General features: G+C 43.8%; 1 protein-coding gene and 1 long non-coding RNA gene across 2 annotated transcripts; one reads left to right on the top strand and one right to left on the bottom strand.

The window, feature by feature from the left end:
• The first annotated feature begins 367 nt into the window (after window positions 1-367).
• DIO3 (iodothyronine deiodinase 3) lies at window positions 368-2,167 on the top strand. Its single transcript, XM_027638162.1, has one exon. It carries the CDS (start codon window positions 741-743, stop codon window positions 1,563-1,565), a length of 825 nt encoding a protein of 274 aa, XP_027493963.1. The 5' UTR covers window positions 368-740; the 3' UTR covers window positions 1,566-2,167.
• A 4,398-nt stretch (window positions 2,168-6,565) lies between these two features.
• LOC113944716 lies at window positions 6,566-17,212 on the bottom strand. The gene is made up of 4 exons (XR_003526762.1): window positions 17,008-17,212; window positions 11,307-11,443; window positions 7,851-7,923; window positions 6,566-6,785 (listed from the first exon to the last, which is right to left on the bottom strand). It is a non-coding gene; the product is annotated as an uncharacterized LOC113944716 (long non-coding RNA).
• Window positions 17,213-17,636: the final 424 nt, after the last annotated feature.

The raw sequence follows: 17,636 nt of genomic DNA, 5'->3' as shown, positions 1-17,636 counted from the left end.
GCCCCGGGGCACGGCCCGCCCGCACCGGGCCGGCGGTGCCGCTGGGCAGGGGCGGCGCTGGGGCAGCGCCCACCCCCCGGCCCGCCGCCGCCGGAGGATGCGGGCGCGGGGCGGAGGTGGACTGGAGCCCCGGGTGCCCCTGCGGCGCCGGGGCGTGTGGCTGGGCCAGGGCTGTGCCCGGGGGACCGGGCTGCCGGGGTGGGGAGGGGAGGAAGGCGCGGGGAGGGACGCGGCGCGGGCGGCCCGTCCCTGTCACCTGCAGGCGCTGCCGGGACGGCCCCGGCCCCGCTGCCACCCCGGCCCCGCGCTCCGTGCACAGCCCGGGGGGAGCTGGGCCGGGGGCGGTCTGTGCCTGTTGCATTGTCCTTGGCGGGGCTGTCTGTGAGCGCCTGCCGCTATCTGCGGCCGGGGACCCCGGCGGTGCCCTGCCTCGGACTCTCTGCCGTGCCTGATATCGCCTGCACCCTGCTCCGTTGCACGTCCCTCGTGGCTCCCGCCGGGGCTCTCTCCCCTTTTGTCTGTGTATTTTTAGGTCATTAGAGTGGAGGGGTAGGTAATCCCCAGGCTCAAGTTCCAGAGGGGCGGGTTCTGGCCGGAGGTGGAGTCACTTTTCATTTAAATCCCTGACTATAAAATGGGCTTAAAGAGAAGCGGGATCTCAGCTGTGCTGCACAGACCCCGGCACGCAGGGTGCGTGGGGGCCCCCCGGCAGCCAGCGCCCTGCAGCACAAGCCGCTGCGATGCTCCACTCCCTCGGCGTTCACACCTTGCAGCTGCTCACCCAGGCGGCCGCCTGCATCCTCCTCTTCCCCCGCTTCCTGCTCACCGCCGTGATGCTCTGGCTCCTGGATTTTCTGTGCATTAGGAAGAAGATGCTGACGATGCCCACGGCGGAGGAGGCGGCCAGCACCAGCGAGGGGCCGCCCCCCGACGACCCCCCGGTCTGCGTGTCCGACTCCAACCGCATGTTCACGCTGGAGTCGCTGAAAGCCGTGTGGCATGGGCAGAAGCTGGACTTCTTCAAGTCGGCGCACGTGGGTTCCCTGGCCCCCAACCCCGAGGTGATCCAGCTGGACGGGCAGAAGAGACTCCGCATCCTGGACTTCGCCCGCGGCAAGAGACCCCTCATCCTCAACTTCGGTAGCTGCACCTGACCCCCGTTCATGGCCCGCCTGAGGTCCTTCCAGCGCCTGGCCGCGCACTTCGTGGACATTGCCGACTTCCTGCTGGTGTACATCGAAGAAGCACACCCCTCCGACGGCTGGGTCAGCTCGGACGCAGCCTACAACATCCCCAAGCACCAGTGCCTCCAGGACAGGCTGCGGGCAGCTCAGCTGATGAGGGAAGGGGCGCCCGATTGCCCCCTGGCCGTGGACACCATGGACAATGCTTCCAGCGCCGCCTACGGTGCCTACTTCGAGAGGCTCTACATCATCCAGGAGGAGAAGGTGATGTACCAGGGAGGCAGAGGACCAGAGGGCTACAAGATCTCGGAGCTGAGGAGCTGGCTAGACCAGTACAAAACCCGGCTCCAGAGCCCCAGCACGGTGGTCATCCAAGTGTAAAAAGGACCTGGCAAGAAGCGCAGGGGTGGAGAGGCGAGGGAGGGCGGGAGGAGAGGTGGGGAGGGAGAAGGCACTGCGTCGCGGATGGCAGGAGCTGTCTTCCCGCGGGGACACTCGAAGGAGGCTGCTGTGCGAGCTTTCGAGCAAGATGTGCCATAGTCCTTTCTCTATTCAAATCATGTTGATTTGCCAGCCACGCTCTGTCAATACTGTATTTCCATGTGCGTTTTGTAAATAACTCTCTCTTTTTCCTTTTTTTTTTTTTTTGAAAAGCGTTTACTATTTTTTAAGGAGGCTCTCTTCCTACGGGATCTGTTCCCAGCTGCGTGTGTGCGCGGGTGTGTGTCTGAAAAGTTGTGTACAAGTGCTCCATGCTGCCTAGCAAGTGCTAACTGGGATTTCTAGTATTTCTTTGTGATGACCGATTTTGAAATGGGTTTCTCTAATGCCAGGAAATCGCGTCTGATGTTGTCAAATACTAGAACTGCCAATAGCCAGAGCTGGACGGAATGTCCTATTTATGTGGGGGGGTTTTGTAAGACGTTCGTTCACCTTCCTTTTTTTTATGAATTTTTTTAAATAATAAAAGTTGAGTAAATACACGTCTAACCTTGACTGCCTTTCCCTGTCTTCAGACCGCTGCGTTGACTTTCACTCTTGCCTATCTCACAACACCCTCCCCGCAGCCGAGGAGGGGCAGGAGAAGCTGCAGGATGCGCTGCTGGGGGCCCGGGGGCGGCGAGCCCTCGCTGGGCGGTGGCAGGAGCGCGCACCGCCCGCGACCCGGCTGATAGTGAGAGTACTGGGTGTCCCCAAAGGGAAATGAAAACCTCCGGGGCTCCTGGGGGAGGAGACCGACCAGGAGGACCGCGCGCTGCGTCTGTGACCCCGGCCAGCCGCCTCCGGGAGGGCGAAGGTGTAGGGCTGACCGGCGCCGTGCAGGCAAGTGAGTCCCGGCCAAAAGCACAGGCAGGGGAAAGCCGTCCTGGGCTGCAGAGCCGCCCCGCCGAGGACGCCCCGTCTCGGGTACGCAGGGAGTGCCAGACCGGAGCCCGGCCGGGGGCAGCGCGACCCGCACCTGCGGCGAGGCGGGGCTGCGGGTCGAGGGCAGGAGGGCAGCCCCCAGCCCGGCCGTGTGAGGCTCAGCCCCCTCCCCGGGGGCCGGCAGCAACGCTCCAAAGGGTGAGGAGTGAAGGACTTTGCTCCCTCGGAGCCCGAAAGGTGAGACCGGGCGTGGAGAGCATCCCGCAGCCTCTGCAGGAGCTGTGCAAAGCCGCCCAGGAACAGCGGGTCTTTAAGGACCTCCCATAGCGCCTCCGAACGCCTCCTTGTTCTTCACAGCAGCGGGACGAGGCGCCCGAGCTGTTAAGCCCCTAAGTTTTGGAGAGGGGTGCACGGCCCGGAGGTAGCGCAAGCCGGGGACGCCGCTCTCCGCAGCTGGGCACCGAGTCGCGGCCGCAATACTAAACTAAACCTGCGGAAAGCTGTTTGTTAGGGCGTAATAGCCCCTGTCTTGACCGTGACAATGTTCCTCTGGACCCTCAGTGTTCCCGTCCCTCAACATTCACGGTTTAGACCAGCATGCGTAACCGATCCCGCCGCCTCTCATAAGACGAGCAGCACCGGATGGTCCCTCACAGAGAAACCAGACGCTCCGACCCCACTCCTCTGCCCCTTTCCCCCAAAGCCCCCGCCCTGGGTGAGAGCGGCGGGAGCGCAGCGCCCCTGCAAATCGGGCCGCTCTGTTGAGGTGTCAAAAGATCCGGGTCAGGTGCCCGTTTCGGGCTTCCCGACACGCCTGGTCATCGCGCCTGCTCTGATGGCCTCTAAAACCTATTCAGCCCCTTCACCTTCCCGCTGCCCTCAAGGGCGGTACCCCCGGCACTGGCCTCGGGGCTGCACCAGTTCCGCCCGACTCGGGCGTCTCCGGTTGATGTTGGGGCGGTGGGACGAGAGCCCACCTTGAGGTGGGCTTGCTTCCCCTGGCTCAGCGCTGGGCGCCAAGGACAGGTCCCTCCGGAGCGGAGGGAAGCCTCGGCGGCAGCCCAAGCAGCGCAGGGTGCGGCAGGGCATCCCCCCGCTCCTCCCGGCGCGGGCAGCGCCCGCCCAGGCGCGGCAAAGGAGTCAGTGCCTGAGCCGCTGCCAGCACAGCCAGTGCCTCCCGCCTGGTGCACGGGCTCACCAGCCTCGGCTTCCTCCAGGCACCCTACGAGGGACGAACGAGTGCTCTTCCCTGGGGCCAGACTCCCCAGCACCAACAAACCTGGCCCTGCCCCGCTGCCCACGGCTCCCAGCGCGGCCCTGACCCTGCCCCCTCAGCGCCTTTCCCAGCCCCACGCACGTCGTGCCTCCAAAACCAAAGGCAGAGGAGCAGCGGGTCTCCTGTCGGCTACAAGGGAAGCCTCTGTGTACGCGATTACTCTTTTTCTTTTTTTTTTCCTAGAGCTTAGTTTTCCTCACTTTACAATAAAGCCATTCTTTGCTTTCTCACCTCGTTATCTCTTTCCCTTATCCGCTTTTGGCACGCTTTAGTTGTAATCCGAAGTTACGGGCAAACCCCTGGCACGTCCCCACCCCAGCCCGACCCCCAGGACATTTTACGGTCATACGGACTTCTGTGATCACTGTCCTCACGTGGGCTTTAATAGTAACAGAAACAGCCTCGTCTTTACTCTGTACTACTAGCAGATTTTGGTCAAAGGCTATCTGAGGTCAGGATTTTTTTCTTTTTTTTTTCCTAAATAAGTCAGCTTTCTAAAGCTACATTCCTCCTTTAAACCGAACACAGAGCTCTTATTTATCACTTTCTCTTTAATCACTAACAGAAGAAAAAATTGCTATGAATTCCTGGAATCCCTGAAAGAGATCACACTTTTCCTTTGCACAAATCAAAGTTATCTGCTCCTATTATATCCTTCACTTAAAATGAACCATAAGCCTCCATCCCACTGAGCTTTCTCGGGGATACTTGTTTAGCACAGACGAGAACAATACGCTGTAGATCTAAAGAGCCCAGGGCGGCAGAAGCCTCTCTGGCTGATACAAAGGATTGAGAAACGTCCTATCTTTAAAACACATTTTTAGTGCCTTTCCACGTCCCTAGTGCACGACAAACAGAAGTCAGAGAGCAGGAAGATATTTATCAGAGAAAGATCTGAGTGGTGATTACGTGTCTGTCAATAATTAATTGAATTATGTCCTCATCATAATTACATACAGTCCTCTAGCCAGGAGGAGAAAAAAAAGAAGGAAGTTGTGGTGTGGTCGAAGGGGGATCTCAGGACATGGTTCCAGTCATTAAAAATGTGATGTAACATTGCAATCTGGTGTATTCTGAGGCACAAATGGGGAAACACAAACGAAACCAACTACTAAAATATTATTTGCTTTACAGCAGGGAGACAGAAAAAGTACATGCCTTCATTAGTTGTTTTCATTACTACTTTCTGCTGGGGATTTAAAGGTATTTTACAATGCAAAAAACAGAGGTCTTACTCATTTGATCAATGAACTATATGCTTTAGGGTTTGTATCGTTCACCACATGCTGTCTGACTACACTGGATGTTTCTGATGTTTGAAATAAAAATTTTAATTGGTGCAGAAATTAAAATTAGTCCAGCAAGGCACCCTATATTCAATACCAATGTAGAAATGACACAGTCAAAGAATCTTGCAAGCAAATTCTTACTCTGATACTAATTTTTCTGTACTTCTTCCAGTCATAAGGGAGATCATAATATCATTATTAATTTATTATTTACTAAGAGCTGTTAGAGTACTCTTTTGGTACACAAATGCAAGCAAACAAAGAGCTCGATTCAGTTCTCACACAAGTTTTGCTCTGGTGTAACTTCAATGACACGGGTGTAGTCACTTCAGAACCACCTGGGTGTAATTATGATAAAAATCTGGGCTATTGCACTTCCTTTGCTTTTCTAATGGTTCAAAACCTCTCTTTTCCTACAGCATGCTGCGGAAGACAGACATCTGTTTGAATACAGAGCCCAAAAATCACTCTCAAGTTCCTCCTCACTGGCAGTGCCAGTGTCCTATATCCTGCCAGAATTTAGGCATGTCAGCACTGCTCTGCACCCTCCCTACAGCATGAGAGTTGTAAACCCCATCGATATGTTTTTCCTTCCACTTGTTAAGGCACATCCTCCTGGTGTCTTGAGCTTTAGATCAGGTAGCTTTTCATTCTAATTGCTTTTCAGCATCCAGCTGCCAAAAGAAATTTGACACCTGCTTCCTTCTTCGCAAATTTCTCTTTTCAAACAAATGTTTGATGATGCCTCTTGAAATGGGGTTCATTTATGACCTTCACTTAATTGGCTAATTCATGTATTTTTCTCATCTACTTGGCCTTCCACCTGCTTCTTCAGGGATTTTGGAAGTGGTTTAGAGTGGTAAATGCACTAACAATCAACAGCCAAAAAATCTTAACTAGAACAGCAAACAGTATTCAGTACTCCCTGTGTGAAAATGCAATACAGGACAAGGTTAAAATCCTTCAGCTAATATGTTTTGTATAAGAACCCTTCTGAGGGTATAATGCTTACCCCCTCAAAAGTAAGGATCCCTCAGTCTGGTCCATGGACTTCCTGTGCCCATCAAACTTAGAAGATCAGGTCTGTCTGATGTTTCCTCTCTCTTTTGCAAGTTAGTAGATCCATCCTGACTTTTCTTATGGAAGCATTTGCTTCCATTCCCTTCCAAGTAATAAATATCCTCCATCTTAAAAGGACATTTAGGACATGGCCATATGGGGCAAGGTAGCTCAACCTCCTGCATGTCACTCCCCCAGTGCCCAGAATTACCCCAACACAGAGGCGATCCCAGAATCTCTGATAAAGATATCCAAGAACTGCATTTTTTACTGAAGACTCCAAGAATGAACTGGTACATGGTCCCTGGAAGAAGGGCATTTCATTATCCGTTATAGAGTAATGGGCACTATAAAAAACTTTAAACAGATTTAAAATTTACTGAAATCCTTAGCAATGAGGTTAAGAACCACAGTAAAGCCTTTGATATTTTCTGCCCATCTTTTCCCTCTCACCCTCTTAGGTTTATAAAGCAACTAGTGCTTGAGCAGCCTTCATTTGCCTGGACTTTCACATCCATTCTAAGGCATCCCAGGCTGGATTTTTAGGGTCATATTTCTATTTTCTTGGTGTGTCTTGATTTTTTTTTGCCTGAAGAGTCAGTCAGGTATTGTCTGCAGTAGAAAAAAATCTGCATAGTTATTTAATCACTACAGGTTATCAGGTAGAAGTCCTCAAATCATGTACCACAATGTGGAATTTAAATGAGGTGTCATAGCACAGAACCTGACTTTAAGTATCGAAACATCTTTCAGAGCTTTCTTTGAGTTCATATAACTTCACAAGCATGATTATGCCAAAGATATCATTAACACCAAAAACCTGAGAGTAGAAATAATTTCTAAGAATAAAAAATCATTTAGTAACCTCAGGATAAATTTTAAAATATATGTTTATGAAAAAAATATGTTTTATTATGTTTTGAATAAAATTTAAAGGTATATATTTTGACTTTCAAGAATTGTTATAATGGAAGTGACCCTAAAAAAAAAAACTGACTGAGCTGAAGAAGTTCTGGAAGTTGCACAATTCAATGCAAGAAAAAAATTAAGTTACTTGTTCACTTTCCATTTGCGATGAAGGACAATCAGAAAAGAATAGGGCACAAGGCTGCTGTCAACTGGATTTGCAGCACATGCACACAGAGAACATACTGTGCCACACAGACACATGCATACAATGGCAGCGATCAAATTAGCCCAAAGTGGTTTTGGAACACTGAAAAGGGAGAGGCAGGGAGTTATGTATTTTATAGAATAAAATAGTTAATTCAAAAAGTGATAATTATACAAACATTTAAACAAATTAACAAGTTCATTTCTATTTCTTCTCACTCAAAAGTGGAACACATCCACTGCACGTATGTCAGTGAATAATGAACAGTTCCAGGGAAACAGAAAATGCAGACCTCAGTTGTCTTGTTCTCTCTATTTCATTTAATCTTTCCTTTTCACTGTATATTGCCTTCTCTAGAAGGCATACCACTGGAATGATTATGCTGAGCTCTAGTCTTTTTGATGTTCATGCAGACCTACAGGTGTTTCAGTTGTGATGTATCTCTGATACAAAATAATCTACCACAACATCAAACTGAGTCAATAGTTCTATCTACCTGATTAGAGCAAAGGTCTGGTAAGCAAAACCAACAGAAAAATTTGGAACTGTTCCCCAAAACTGACCTGTAAGACCTCTCCTATTCCCATGAGATGTCTTCACTGCATTCATTCAGTCAAAATAATTTCCAGAAATTATCTATTGGGAGGAACAGAAAGTTAAAAAAAAAGAGCAGATTGAGGAAGAAATATCATGGATCTTGCTTTTTGTTTCTGCTTTTTTTTTTACTGGCTGAACCTTAAAGTCTTCAACTGCATTCTCATGAACACAAAGACAGGTTTGGAGGAACTCTGTAATGATTTGCCAGTAGAATTGAAACAAATTGGTATGTACCATAGAAATGCATCTGTGTTTTCTAAAGTTGGATAGGAACCTATCAGAGAGATGTATATTAGTCCTTCCTGCAGACACTGCCAGAAACTGGAAAGACCTCCTTTGTCTCTTACCACATATTCTGTGTTACTATGAACTCACCCTGGAATTTTTTTATCTGGTTAACAAATCTAATCCCTGGAAAAGAGACTTGACAAAAAGGCATATCAGATTTTATTTTGTCTTTGGAGTCACTGAACACGCCTGCTGACTCACAATTCCTTTCTAGATCTGTCAAGCTTCTCTTGCTCAATGCAGTAAGACAGTGGCTCATGGGCCAGACAATGGGGAAGAAGCCACTGAGCCTATGGTGTCTCCGGGAGAGACTGCAGCAGTGTATTACAAATGCATGGGATAAGGCCCAAACTGTGGGACAGTGAAAAGAGGGAGATGGTTATCTATTTCCCATGCACAGCACCGACAGTTGACAGACGTGCCCAGGTAAATATTGTCTGTGAAACCCGGTACTATTTTTAATACCAGGTGACCAATCAGGGCATTCATTGTAATGCCCAAGTCATTCGTTTTTAGGCATGGATGTCTCATCATTGCAAAATGGAATTTGGGGTTTTTTGGAAAAGAAATCAACACTTAAGCCATACTTTTGAGCAAGTCAAAAGACACCCAAGGGTATGATTGCCTTGTATGCTGCTCTTTTTAATAAGGCCAAGGAAAAGCATCACTGGATGGGATCATCATCATCTGCTGCTTTAATGCAGACAATCGAAGAAGGCTCCTTACTGATGGCTGTAAATTCATCATTATGGATACCACTCAGAGTCATTTGGCATGACATTTTTTATGCACAGAACAGAAAAGTGCAGTATTAGCTCCTGAGTGATTGGATGAGTTGTGTATCCATTAATGGGCATATCAGAAAATGTTTCCCAGCTCTGACTTATCTCCTACACAAATTGAGAAGATGCAGATTGTCTTGCAGTTGTTTACTCAAATTTTTGGTGCATTTTTTCATTTTGTCCAAAGTTTTGTTTATTTGAGAACCTACTATCATCATGCATTGCAGATTTTACTGCTGACTCTGAGATCATAACAGCCTGGCTGTGTACACTTACTATGAAATCTACTGGATGAGAGAAAACTAGTCACAATAACCCCATAACAAATAAACATTTCTCTGTTCACTGCTTTGGGAAATGAAGGAACTGGTAGATCATAAGCCCAGGAAAGCTGGACAAATTTTTGATTGAATTTTTTATCCACCCATGTTGGCATTTCAATCTGGTTAAAATCTGTGTTGTCCCTCTGAAAACTGCAAAATTATTTCAGCAAGAATTCAATATAACATAAAAGCATTAAAAATAGAAACAAAAAACCCTATGCTCATTTTCATAACAGATCACACTTTTCATTTAAGATGTTTCATTTCTAAATACAACTAGATTTAATTTTCCAGAAAAAAAAACAAAACAAAACATAAAATAAAAAATTTTAAAGTTTCATTTTCCATTTTGGCCAACTCGAAAATCTACATTTTCCTGTTATGCAAGGGAAATAAAATACACATTATTCATATTCCTTGTTCTGTAGTCTTTCTTCCCATTCATGAATTGTTCAGGAACTGGTTATGATCTGTTAATATATTCTTTAGCCACACACTTCATCGATTAAATTACATGAACAAATTTCAGTCAAGAATATATCAACTAATTGTTCACTTAGGATATTTATTTAACTGTGGTATATAACCATCACTTACACAAATGGTGTCATATTTTCTCCCCTGCTGGTTATACGACTTTTTTTTTTTTAGAGAGGAAATACAAAATATCATGGCATTTCTCAGATGTAAATTATCAGATGAATAATCATTAAATGTTTAAAAGATATACAAAGTGTCTATCTAGACAGCAGCATTATCCACATTTAAGCCATCAACACATTTTCAGAACTCTGAACCAACGTTTTAATTAATAATATGCATAAAATATAGTTTATAGGAGAAACCTAGATACTAATAATGCTCTTAAAAATAATAATAATAAAGCCTAGATTTCAGCACTGAGGCTTCCAGCATAAACAATACTTTTTCACCCTGTAAGCAATAGAGAGAAATCAATCCTACCTCAGCTGCCAGACAGTTAGGATACTCACTTAAAGGAGGATGTTCTGGTACAAGACCAGCCCATGTCCATGGATCTGAACCTGGAAAATTCATATCCTGGACAATGTGAAATACACAAACTGTTTTCTTGGAACTTTAGGGGAAGAAGTACTGATCAGCACTTGTGGGAGATGGTGGGAGGAAGACTGCTCACTTTCCTAGCAAAGCTACTTACTCAGGATATAACTCAGTTGTGTTACAGTATCAAGCAAAATATCAGGTACATGCCATAACTGTGAGGCTACTGTTTAATTCCAGGTGATCATGATTCTTCTTTATTTTATTCTGACCAGAAAGTCTATTCTGACTTGAGAAAGCTTCCCAACATTTAGCCAATACATTCCCTCGCAAAACAGCTGAATTTACCAGAAATTCACACAAACTCCAAACAAAACCCCACCAAAAAAAAAAAAAAAAGAAAACCCAACAAAAAAACCCAAGCAAACAAAACCAAGCCAAACTTTAAAAACAAAACAACAAAAAAACCCAAATAAACAAACAAACAAACAAAAAAAAAAGGAAAGTTTTACTCAAAACTTTCAGGTCCAGCTCTAGGATGGGCTTTGGGCTTTTGGACCTGTGTGTAACTCCTTTCATTGTCTAACTGGTCAACATGGTTACTTATCTCTCCCTGCTGTGCATATGACCAAGACTTGTGTAGGCAGGCGTGCTGGCCAATAAAACCTCAAAAAGCAGTGAAACACTCCCATCAGTGCAAGCAACAGTTCTCAGTATAAATAATTGTCTTGTCATATCTCCCCAGGCCCATTCTCTTTCCTTTCTTTCCCTCTCGCCTGCATTTCCTCAGAGATGTTTTCTCCGTCAACATAGCCTCATGTTACTTCTCTGCAGCTCTGCTGCCCTCCATTCTAAAATCTGGCATTACAGTGAAACTTCCAAGAATTCCATTCTCTGAAGCATTATGAGTCACACTGTAGTCCTCAGCAATATTTTTAAAACACCAATGTTTTTTTAATCACTCTTGAGACCCACAGAAGAAAGTAAGGATATTATCCTGCTAACTTACAGTCGTGGTTGTTTTTTCTATTGCCACCCACACTCTCTCATCTTTCTCCAGATACTCTGCTCCAGTCTCTCAATAGTGCAGGCATATGGTATTCAAGCATGTCAGAGTCTGACTTCAAGTTTTAGTCATTTTTCTTCCTGTAAAAAGGATGAAGGGACATTAAGCTTATGACCCTTTGAGAGCTTTCTTTATATAAAAGTTTCATTAGGGTTTATACTTTAGAAAAAATTATATGCCCTACTGTAAAACTAACAGAGAAACATCAGGTCTGAGACATAATTCATCATACCTGAGTACCAGCAGTGCCAGGTGTCTGCTATGTCAGAGGCAGCACAGAATTCCCTAGTGCAACAGTGAATATAGGAAGGGGAGAATTCATGCCTGCTCCTGGCAGTGATTTCCAAACAAGCATTTTAAGAGAGGAAATGGTTATCTTTAGGAGCTGTAGGTGTAAATACTATCCCTGATAATAAAAATATAAATCTTTATTCTACTGTTTGAAGAACTTTCCATTTTAATTAGAAAAAAAAGAAATCAACATTACTAAGCTATAGTAAAGTTATCAGTTCATTTTCGTTGTATGTTTCAATGCTTCCTCCTTTTTCTTGAGCACGAGGGATGAGGCAGCTTGTATTATGAAAGAGTTGTTTGCAGCCCAGGATCCAAGTTCCACAAATTGCTGTTATCTGCTCTGCAGATGCTCATGTGACACACTGAGTAAATATACCTTAAGGTGAGCATACAACACTGCACAATGGGCATTCAATAAAGAAGATTCCTAAAGACAACAGTTATCTGAATTCTGTAGAGATCAACTTATTGCATGAAGCACTCGAGGATGACAGGCTGCCCCATGATAGTCTCTGGAAAAAGCTGCCAGGAAACAAGAGGACAAAGAGACCTAGATTTCAAATTACCAGCTGATCATGTGAAGAAAAGTACATTTGGGTCTCAAAAGTTACTGAAAAATGGTCAGTGAGCTTGCCTGTGCAAGAGATGATTGAGAGAACTGTGAAAATAAACACATCATTGAGAAATGGAGGTAGGATGAGTGAGATTTACTTAAGAAAAGGCGAGAACACAGTTGAGTGAAATAGAAAAGAATCCATATTAAATACTAGCATTAATGCAGTAAGCCAGGAAGCTACGAGTGATCAAGACTCCTCAAGAATCAGTTGGGTGAGGGATTTTATACACACTTATAGATGTATTTATTTGGCAACATAAAATAAAACACAATCATACTGAAACTGCTCATTTTGCATCCAGCTTCTATAGAGCTTTTCTGTCTCACTGCCTCATACCCACAAGTGTGGCAAAGCAATAAACCTGCCTTTCATTTTAGTAGGATTTTTCTTCAGCTCTATGTGTCTTTAAGAAACCTTGACCAATTTTTTTAGTCTACCAATACTAAACTTTTCAAGGATTCTGTAACTCCTGGGCTGCATCAAAAGCAGCATGGCCAGCAGATCAAGGGAGGTGGTTTTGCCCCTCTACTCTGCCCTTGTGAGACCCCACCTGGAGCACTGTGTCCAGCTCTGGGGTCCTCAGCACAAGAAAGACATAAAGTGAGTTAGAGCGAGTCCAGAGAAGGGCCACAAAAGTGATCAGAAGGCTGAAGCACCTTTCCTACCGAGACAGGCTGCGAGAGTTGGAGTTGTTCAGCCTGGAGAAGGGAAGGCTCCAGGGAGAATTCATTGTGGCCTTCTAGTACATAAAGGGGTCTTGTAAAAAGTAGGGAGAGCAACTTTTTACACAGACAGTGATAGACATGGGGGGATGGTTTTAAACTAATAGAGGAGAGATTTAGATTAGATATAAGGAAGACATTCTTTACCCAGAGGGTAGCGAAACACAGGAATAGGCTGCCCAGAGAAGCTGTGGATACCCCATCCCTGGAAGTGTTCGAGGCCATGTTGAATAGGCCTTAGAGCAAATTGGTATAGTGGAAGGTGGCAGGGGGTTTGGAACTAGATGAGCTTTAAGGTCCCTTCCAACCTAAACCATTCTATGATTCTAAGATGCTGTAACTAGCAGCCAAGATGTTTAAAAATTGCTTTACTCTTTGTGGGTGTTTTTTAAGATGAAAAAGAAAAATTTCTAGGAAATAGGGCCAAAATACTAGCACAGTTATTATCCTAATTTTAAACTTTTAAATCCATGTTTGGTCTTCCTAGTCTCAATAAACTTGTTACACCTCAGTGACCAATATCCACAAATCTCAGTGAATGGCTATGAGGTACAACTTGGCTAAACATCACACTATCTATCAACTCATCATCATTATAGATTCAGGAACCTATTTAAATATGTCATCCAGTTTTGAACATTTGTCATAAAAGTGTAGCAGCGATCAGCTCAGATATTTGGTAACTGCTGATGCCATTGATCAGCTGTAGAGATTTCAATTTTTCACAGAAGCTATCAATACCAAAAAGGCACTTCCTTAAGCCCCTTCTATTTCCTTATTTTGTACTACTTCAAAGAAAAAGAATATCCTCACCCTCTCTGAACCCCCATCACTGTGATTTTGTGCCTTGGACAGGACACAATGCAACAGACACTACAAACAACCTGTGGTCTGGGCAGCACACATCAGGCTTAGCAAAGAGAATGTCATCAGTCAAAGATCAATAGCTAAAGTTTCCAGGTTACTGTGAATCGTACTCCTGAGTGACCCTTCATATTACCTCTTACTGGCTTTTCAGGAATAATTAGAAACAGGTGGCAGTTACACCATTTCTGTAAGTTTAAAGCGCTGAAAATCAGAATTGAGTCGCTTGTTGTTACATTTTCAACAGCAGACACTGTCAACAGCACAGGCAATTTTTGTCTGAATTTACCAATGCTTTATTCAGTGCTTCACAGGCAGAAATGCCAACTGACACAACAGGGAAATCTTGCACATACAAAGTATGAAGGCCTGAAAATGAAGACTGTTGTGAAATTTAGAAATGTGATACTGATGTGAATGTGCATGTCTCTAAAACAGTCTCTTCTATTACAGATCTCAGATATGTATATGCCAGACATAGCTGAACAAAAGCCAAAGCCTAGATTAATTCACTTTCTATAAAAGTTGCCTACATATGTATGCGAAAATCAAAACACAGAAAGAAATATTGGAGAGCTCAAAAAGAAAATCATATTTAATTAGTTACAGGTTAGTAACTAATTAGTACAGATTCAGGAACTTAACCTTGAAGGATTTTTTGTTTTGGTTTGGGGCTTTTTTCTTCCATAAAATAAACCTGGAATTTGGTTTTCTTTATAAGCATTCTTTAATGAAGAACTGGTAATATTTAGTCAGAAAAATACAGGGTATTTTGTTCACTCTTACCTTCTTTTTCCACAAAATGTCCCCTCAATATCATTTATGAAAAAAAAAAAGGCAAAATACTACTTGGGGGAATCAAAGGGTAGGTATTCAAATAATTCAGAAGACAAAGGCCACATATTTTAACAAGCCTACCTTAGCATGGCAATATGATGGGAGTTACAGTTGTAACAGAGATTTTAACTGGGGAAGAATCAATGCAGATTTACAGATGGAAGTCATGTCTCAAAAATGTACTAGGCTTGTCTAAAAGAACATGTGGACAAGATGACCTGGTAATTGCAGGGTTGCAATTCTACATTTGGATAGTCTGGTGCATATGTCTTGGATTTCCATGAAGCTTTTGGAAAATTCACAGGTCTTTAAAAGAAAGAAGCTACTATGTCACAAGAGGAATGGTCCTCTTGAGCATTGTTACCTTTTTTGAAGGTAGGAGAGAAAAGAAGGAATGAGTGGTCAGTTGTCAAAGGGGAAGAAGGTTGTTCACAAGGTGTTACAAGATCCCTGCTGGAATCTCTGCTGTTCAGGGTGCTCCTAAGTGGTCTCAAACACAGAGTAAACAGAAACTTTATACATTTTGCTGATGACTTGAAATTATTCAGGATAGTTAAAACTGAAGTTGTTTGAGGCAAAGTATAGAAGCATCTCACAGTCCCAAAAGACTAACTGGTAAAGAGACAGACGAAATTAAATCTATTTCTAAGTTAGCAAAAAAAGGTGTGTACACATTTTTGCACATAGCAGCCACCTGATGTAACTCCAGACAACAAAGTCTATGAAGATTTTAATGATTTAATGAAACTAACTATTAATTTATATCAGTGATTCAGAGTATTCCTGACAATGCCTTTTAATTTCATTGAAAGTTGGTGTCTTTTAGACCACCACAGTATTTTTTATAATTCCATTTGGGGATTGATCTTTTCTGCCATTACACTGCTTAAGAAATACAAACTAATTATCCTTACACTGTATGAGGTCAATAAACTGTATAACTCTCTTTCTCATAGAAAGAATACTGAGGTATTTTAGTTAAATTAATTGCACAAAGTGCTAAAAATGTGTCAAGTAACTCTCCAGTAGGGATTCATTTCTATTGAATCCTTTCCTAAAAGTAATTAAATTAAATTTAACTTTCCTTGAGAAGGTGGAAAACACTTCTAAAATGTAGATATATTTCAATCAGACATTTCTGGAAAAGAAAGGTTCAAATTTTCACATTACAAAAAATTACAAGTGTTTAATTGAATGTCTTTATTTTAGCCAAACACTACAATTCAAACAACTTGAAGTAGTAATACACTGAATCTTTTTTTTTCCTGAAGATGTTAAAGAATTTGTCTTTTTTGTTCCCACTTGGGATGACTTTCTTTTACAAAGTATCTTTTTTTTTTTTTTGAGAAACAAACAAGTTAATTCCCTGACCAAATCAGAATCCGTTTGTCCATTGCATGCCATCAGTTGACAACACCACAAAATCTACCTTTGAGGAATTTTTAATATCTTTTGTGTAGAAACAATATCTGTTTAGTAGTATCTCTTCATAGATTAAATTTTCTGGGTAGAGTATGTCCCTGTTGATTAACAGTCCCTGAAACATCCTAGAAGTTTGTATGCATGTAGGGGATACTAAAACAAAACAGAAGTGTCCTGCCCCAGACACATCCAGGCTGAAACTAAAACTTATGCTGAAAGATGAGGAAAAATACCGAAAAAATAACCTAATTGTAATAGAGGAATTTATATCAATTTTAAAGTTTTTTGTAGTAACTCCACTGAACCATGATCTGTAAAGATTGGCTTCACCTGCTCAGTCAATCTGTAATTCTACATACAGCCCAGCTAAAGCTCCAGGCATATGAATAGATTGTATTAAGTAACTACCTGTTTTCAGATTTCTTCAGCTGCCAGTCTTTACCCTTGCAGGCTCTCTGTTACATACAAAATAAAAACGTCTTAAAGCAACCCCATGCACTAAAAAATGCTGGGAGAGGACCAGTTGGAAAGCAGCCTGGCAGAAAAGAAGCTGGAGTCCTGACGGACACCAAGTTGAACATGAGCCAGCAGTGTGCCCTTGCTGCAAAGGCGGCCAAAGTTATCCCAGACTACATCAGGAGGAGTGCTGTGAGCAGGTCAAGGAATGTGATCCTTCCCCTCTTCTCAGCACTAGTAAGGCCACACCTGCTGCACTGTGTCCAATTCTGGGCTCCCCAGTACAAGGCAAGACATAGAGATACCCTGGCGAGGGTCCCGCAAAGGGCCACTAAGATGATTAAGGGACTAGAGCACCTCACATGATGAAAGGCTGAGAGAGCTGGGACTCTATAACCTGGAGAAAAGAAGGTTCTTAGTGTGAATAAATACCTGAAGGGAAGGTGCACAGAAGGTGGAGCCATGCTCTTTTCGGTGGTGCCCAGTGAATAGGACAAGAGGCAATGGGCATCAACTGAAACCTGGAAGTTTCCATCTGAACATCAGGAAACACTTTTTCCTATGAGGGTGACTGAGCAATGGCAGAGGTTTCTCAGAGAGGTTTGGAGTCTCCATCTGTGAACATATTCAAAAGCCATCTGGAGATGGATCTGGGCAACTCTCTCCCAGCAGCCCTGCTTGAAGAAGGGGGTGGGATCAGATGACCTCCAGAGGTCCCTTCTAACTCCAACCATTCTCTGATCTGTGATTCTGTAAAATATTACTCAAATTGACAAAAGATCAAAGAGAAAAAAATGAAAAAATACAGGAATAATTGAAAAAATTAGTCTTTAACAAGAAAACTAGGGAAAATATGCCTGAGCAACTAGAGCAGCAGAATCTTTCTGGTACATTTATTTATAACAAGTACTTAATAAAACAGCTAGAAAAAAAATATAAACCAGAAGGAGGACAGACAAATCCACAGATTATAAAAGAATTATATAGCTAATTTATGAACCACTGACAATTAAAGTGGTATGCTAAGAGGAGAAGGTAATGAGAAATAAAAAAAATTCAAA

Source organism: Corapipo altera, unplaced genomic scaffold (genome assembly GCF_003945725.1).
Source record: "Corapipo altera isolate COAL_440 unplaced genomic scaffold, ASM394572v1 23, whole genome shotgun sequence".
In the NCBI taxonomy this organism is placed as follows: Eukaryota; Metazoa; Chordata; class Aves; order Passeriformes; family Pipridae; genus Corapipo; species Corapipo altera.
The sequence above is the reverse complement of the archived record's forward strand: the minus strand, read 5'-3'. Positions and strand labels throughout refer to the sequence as shown.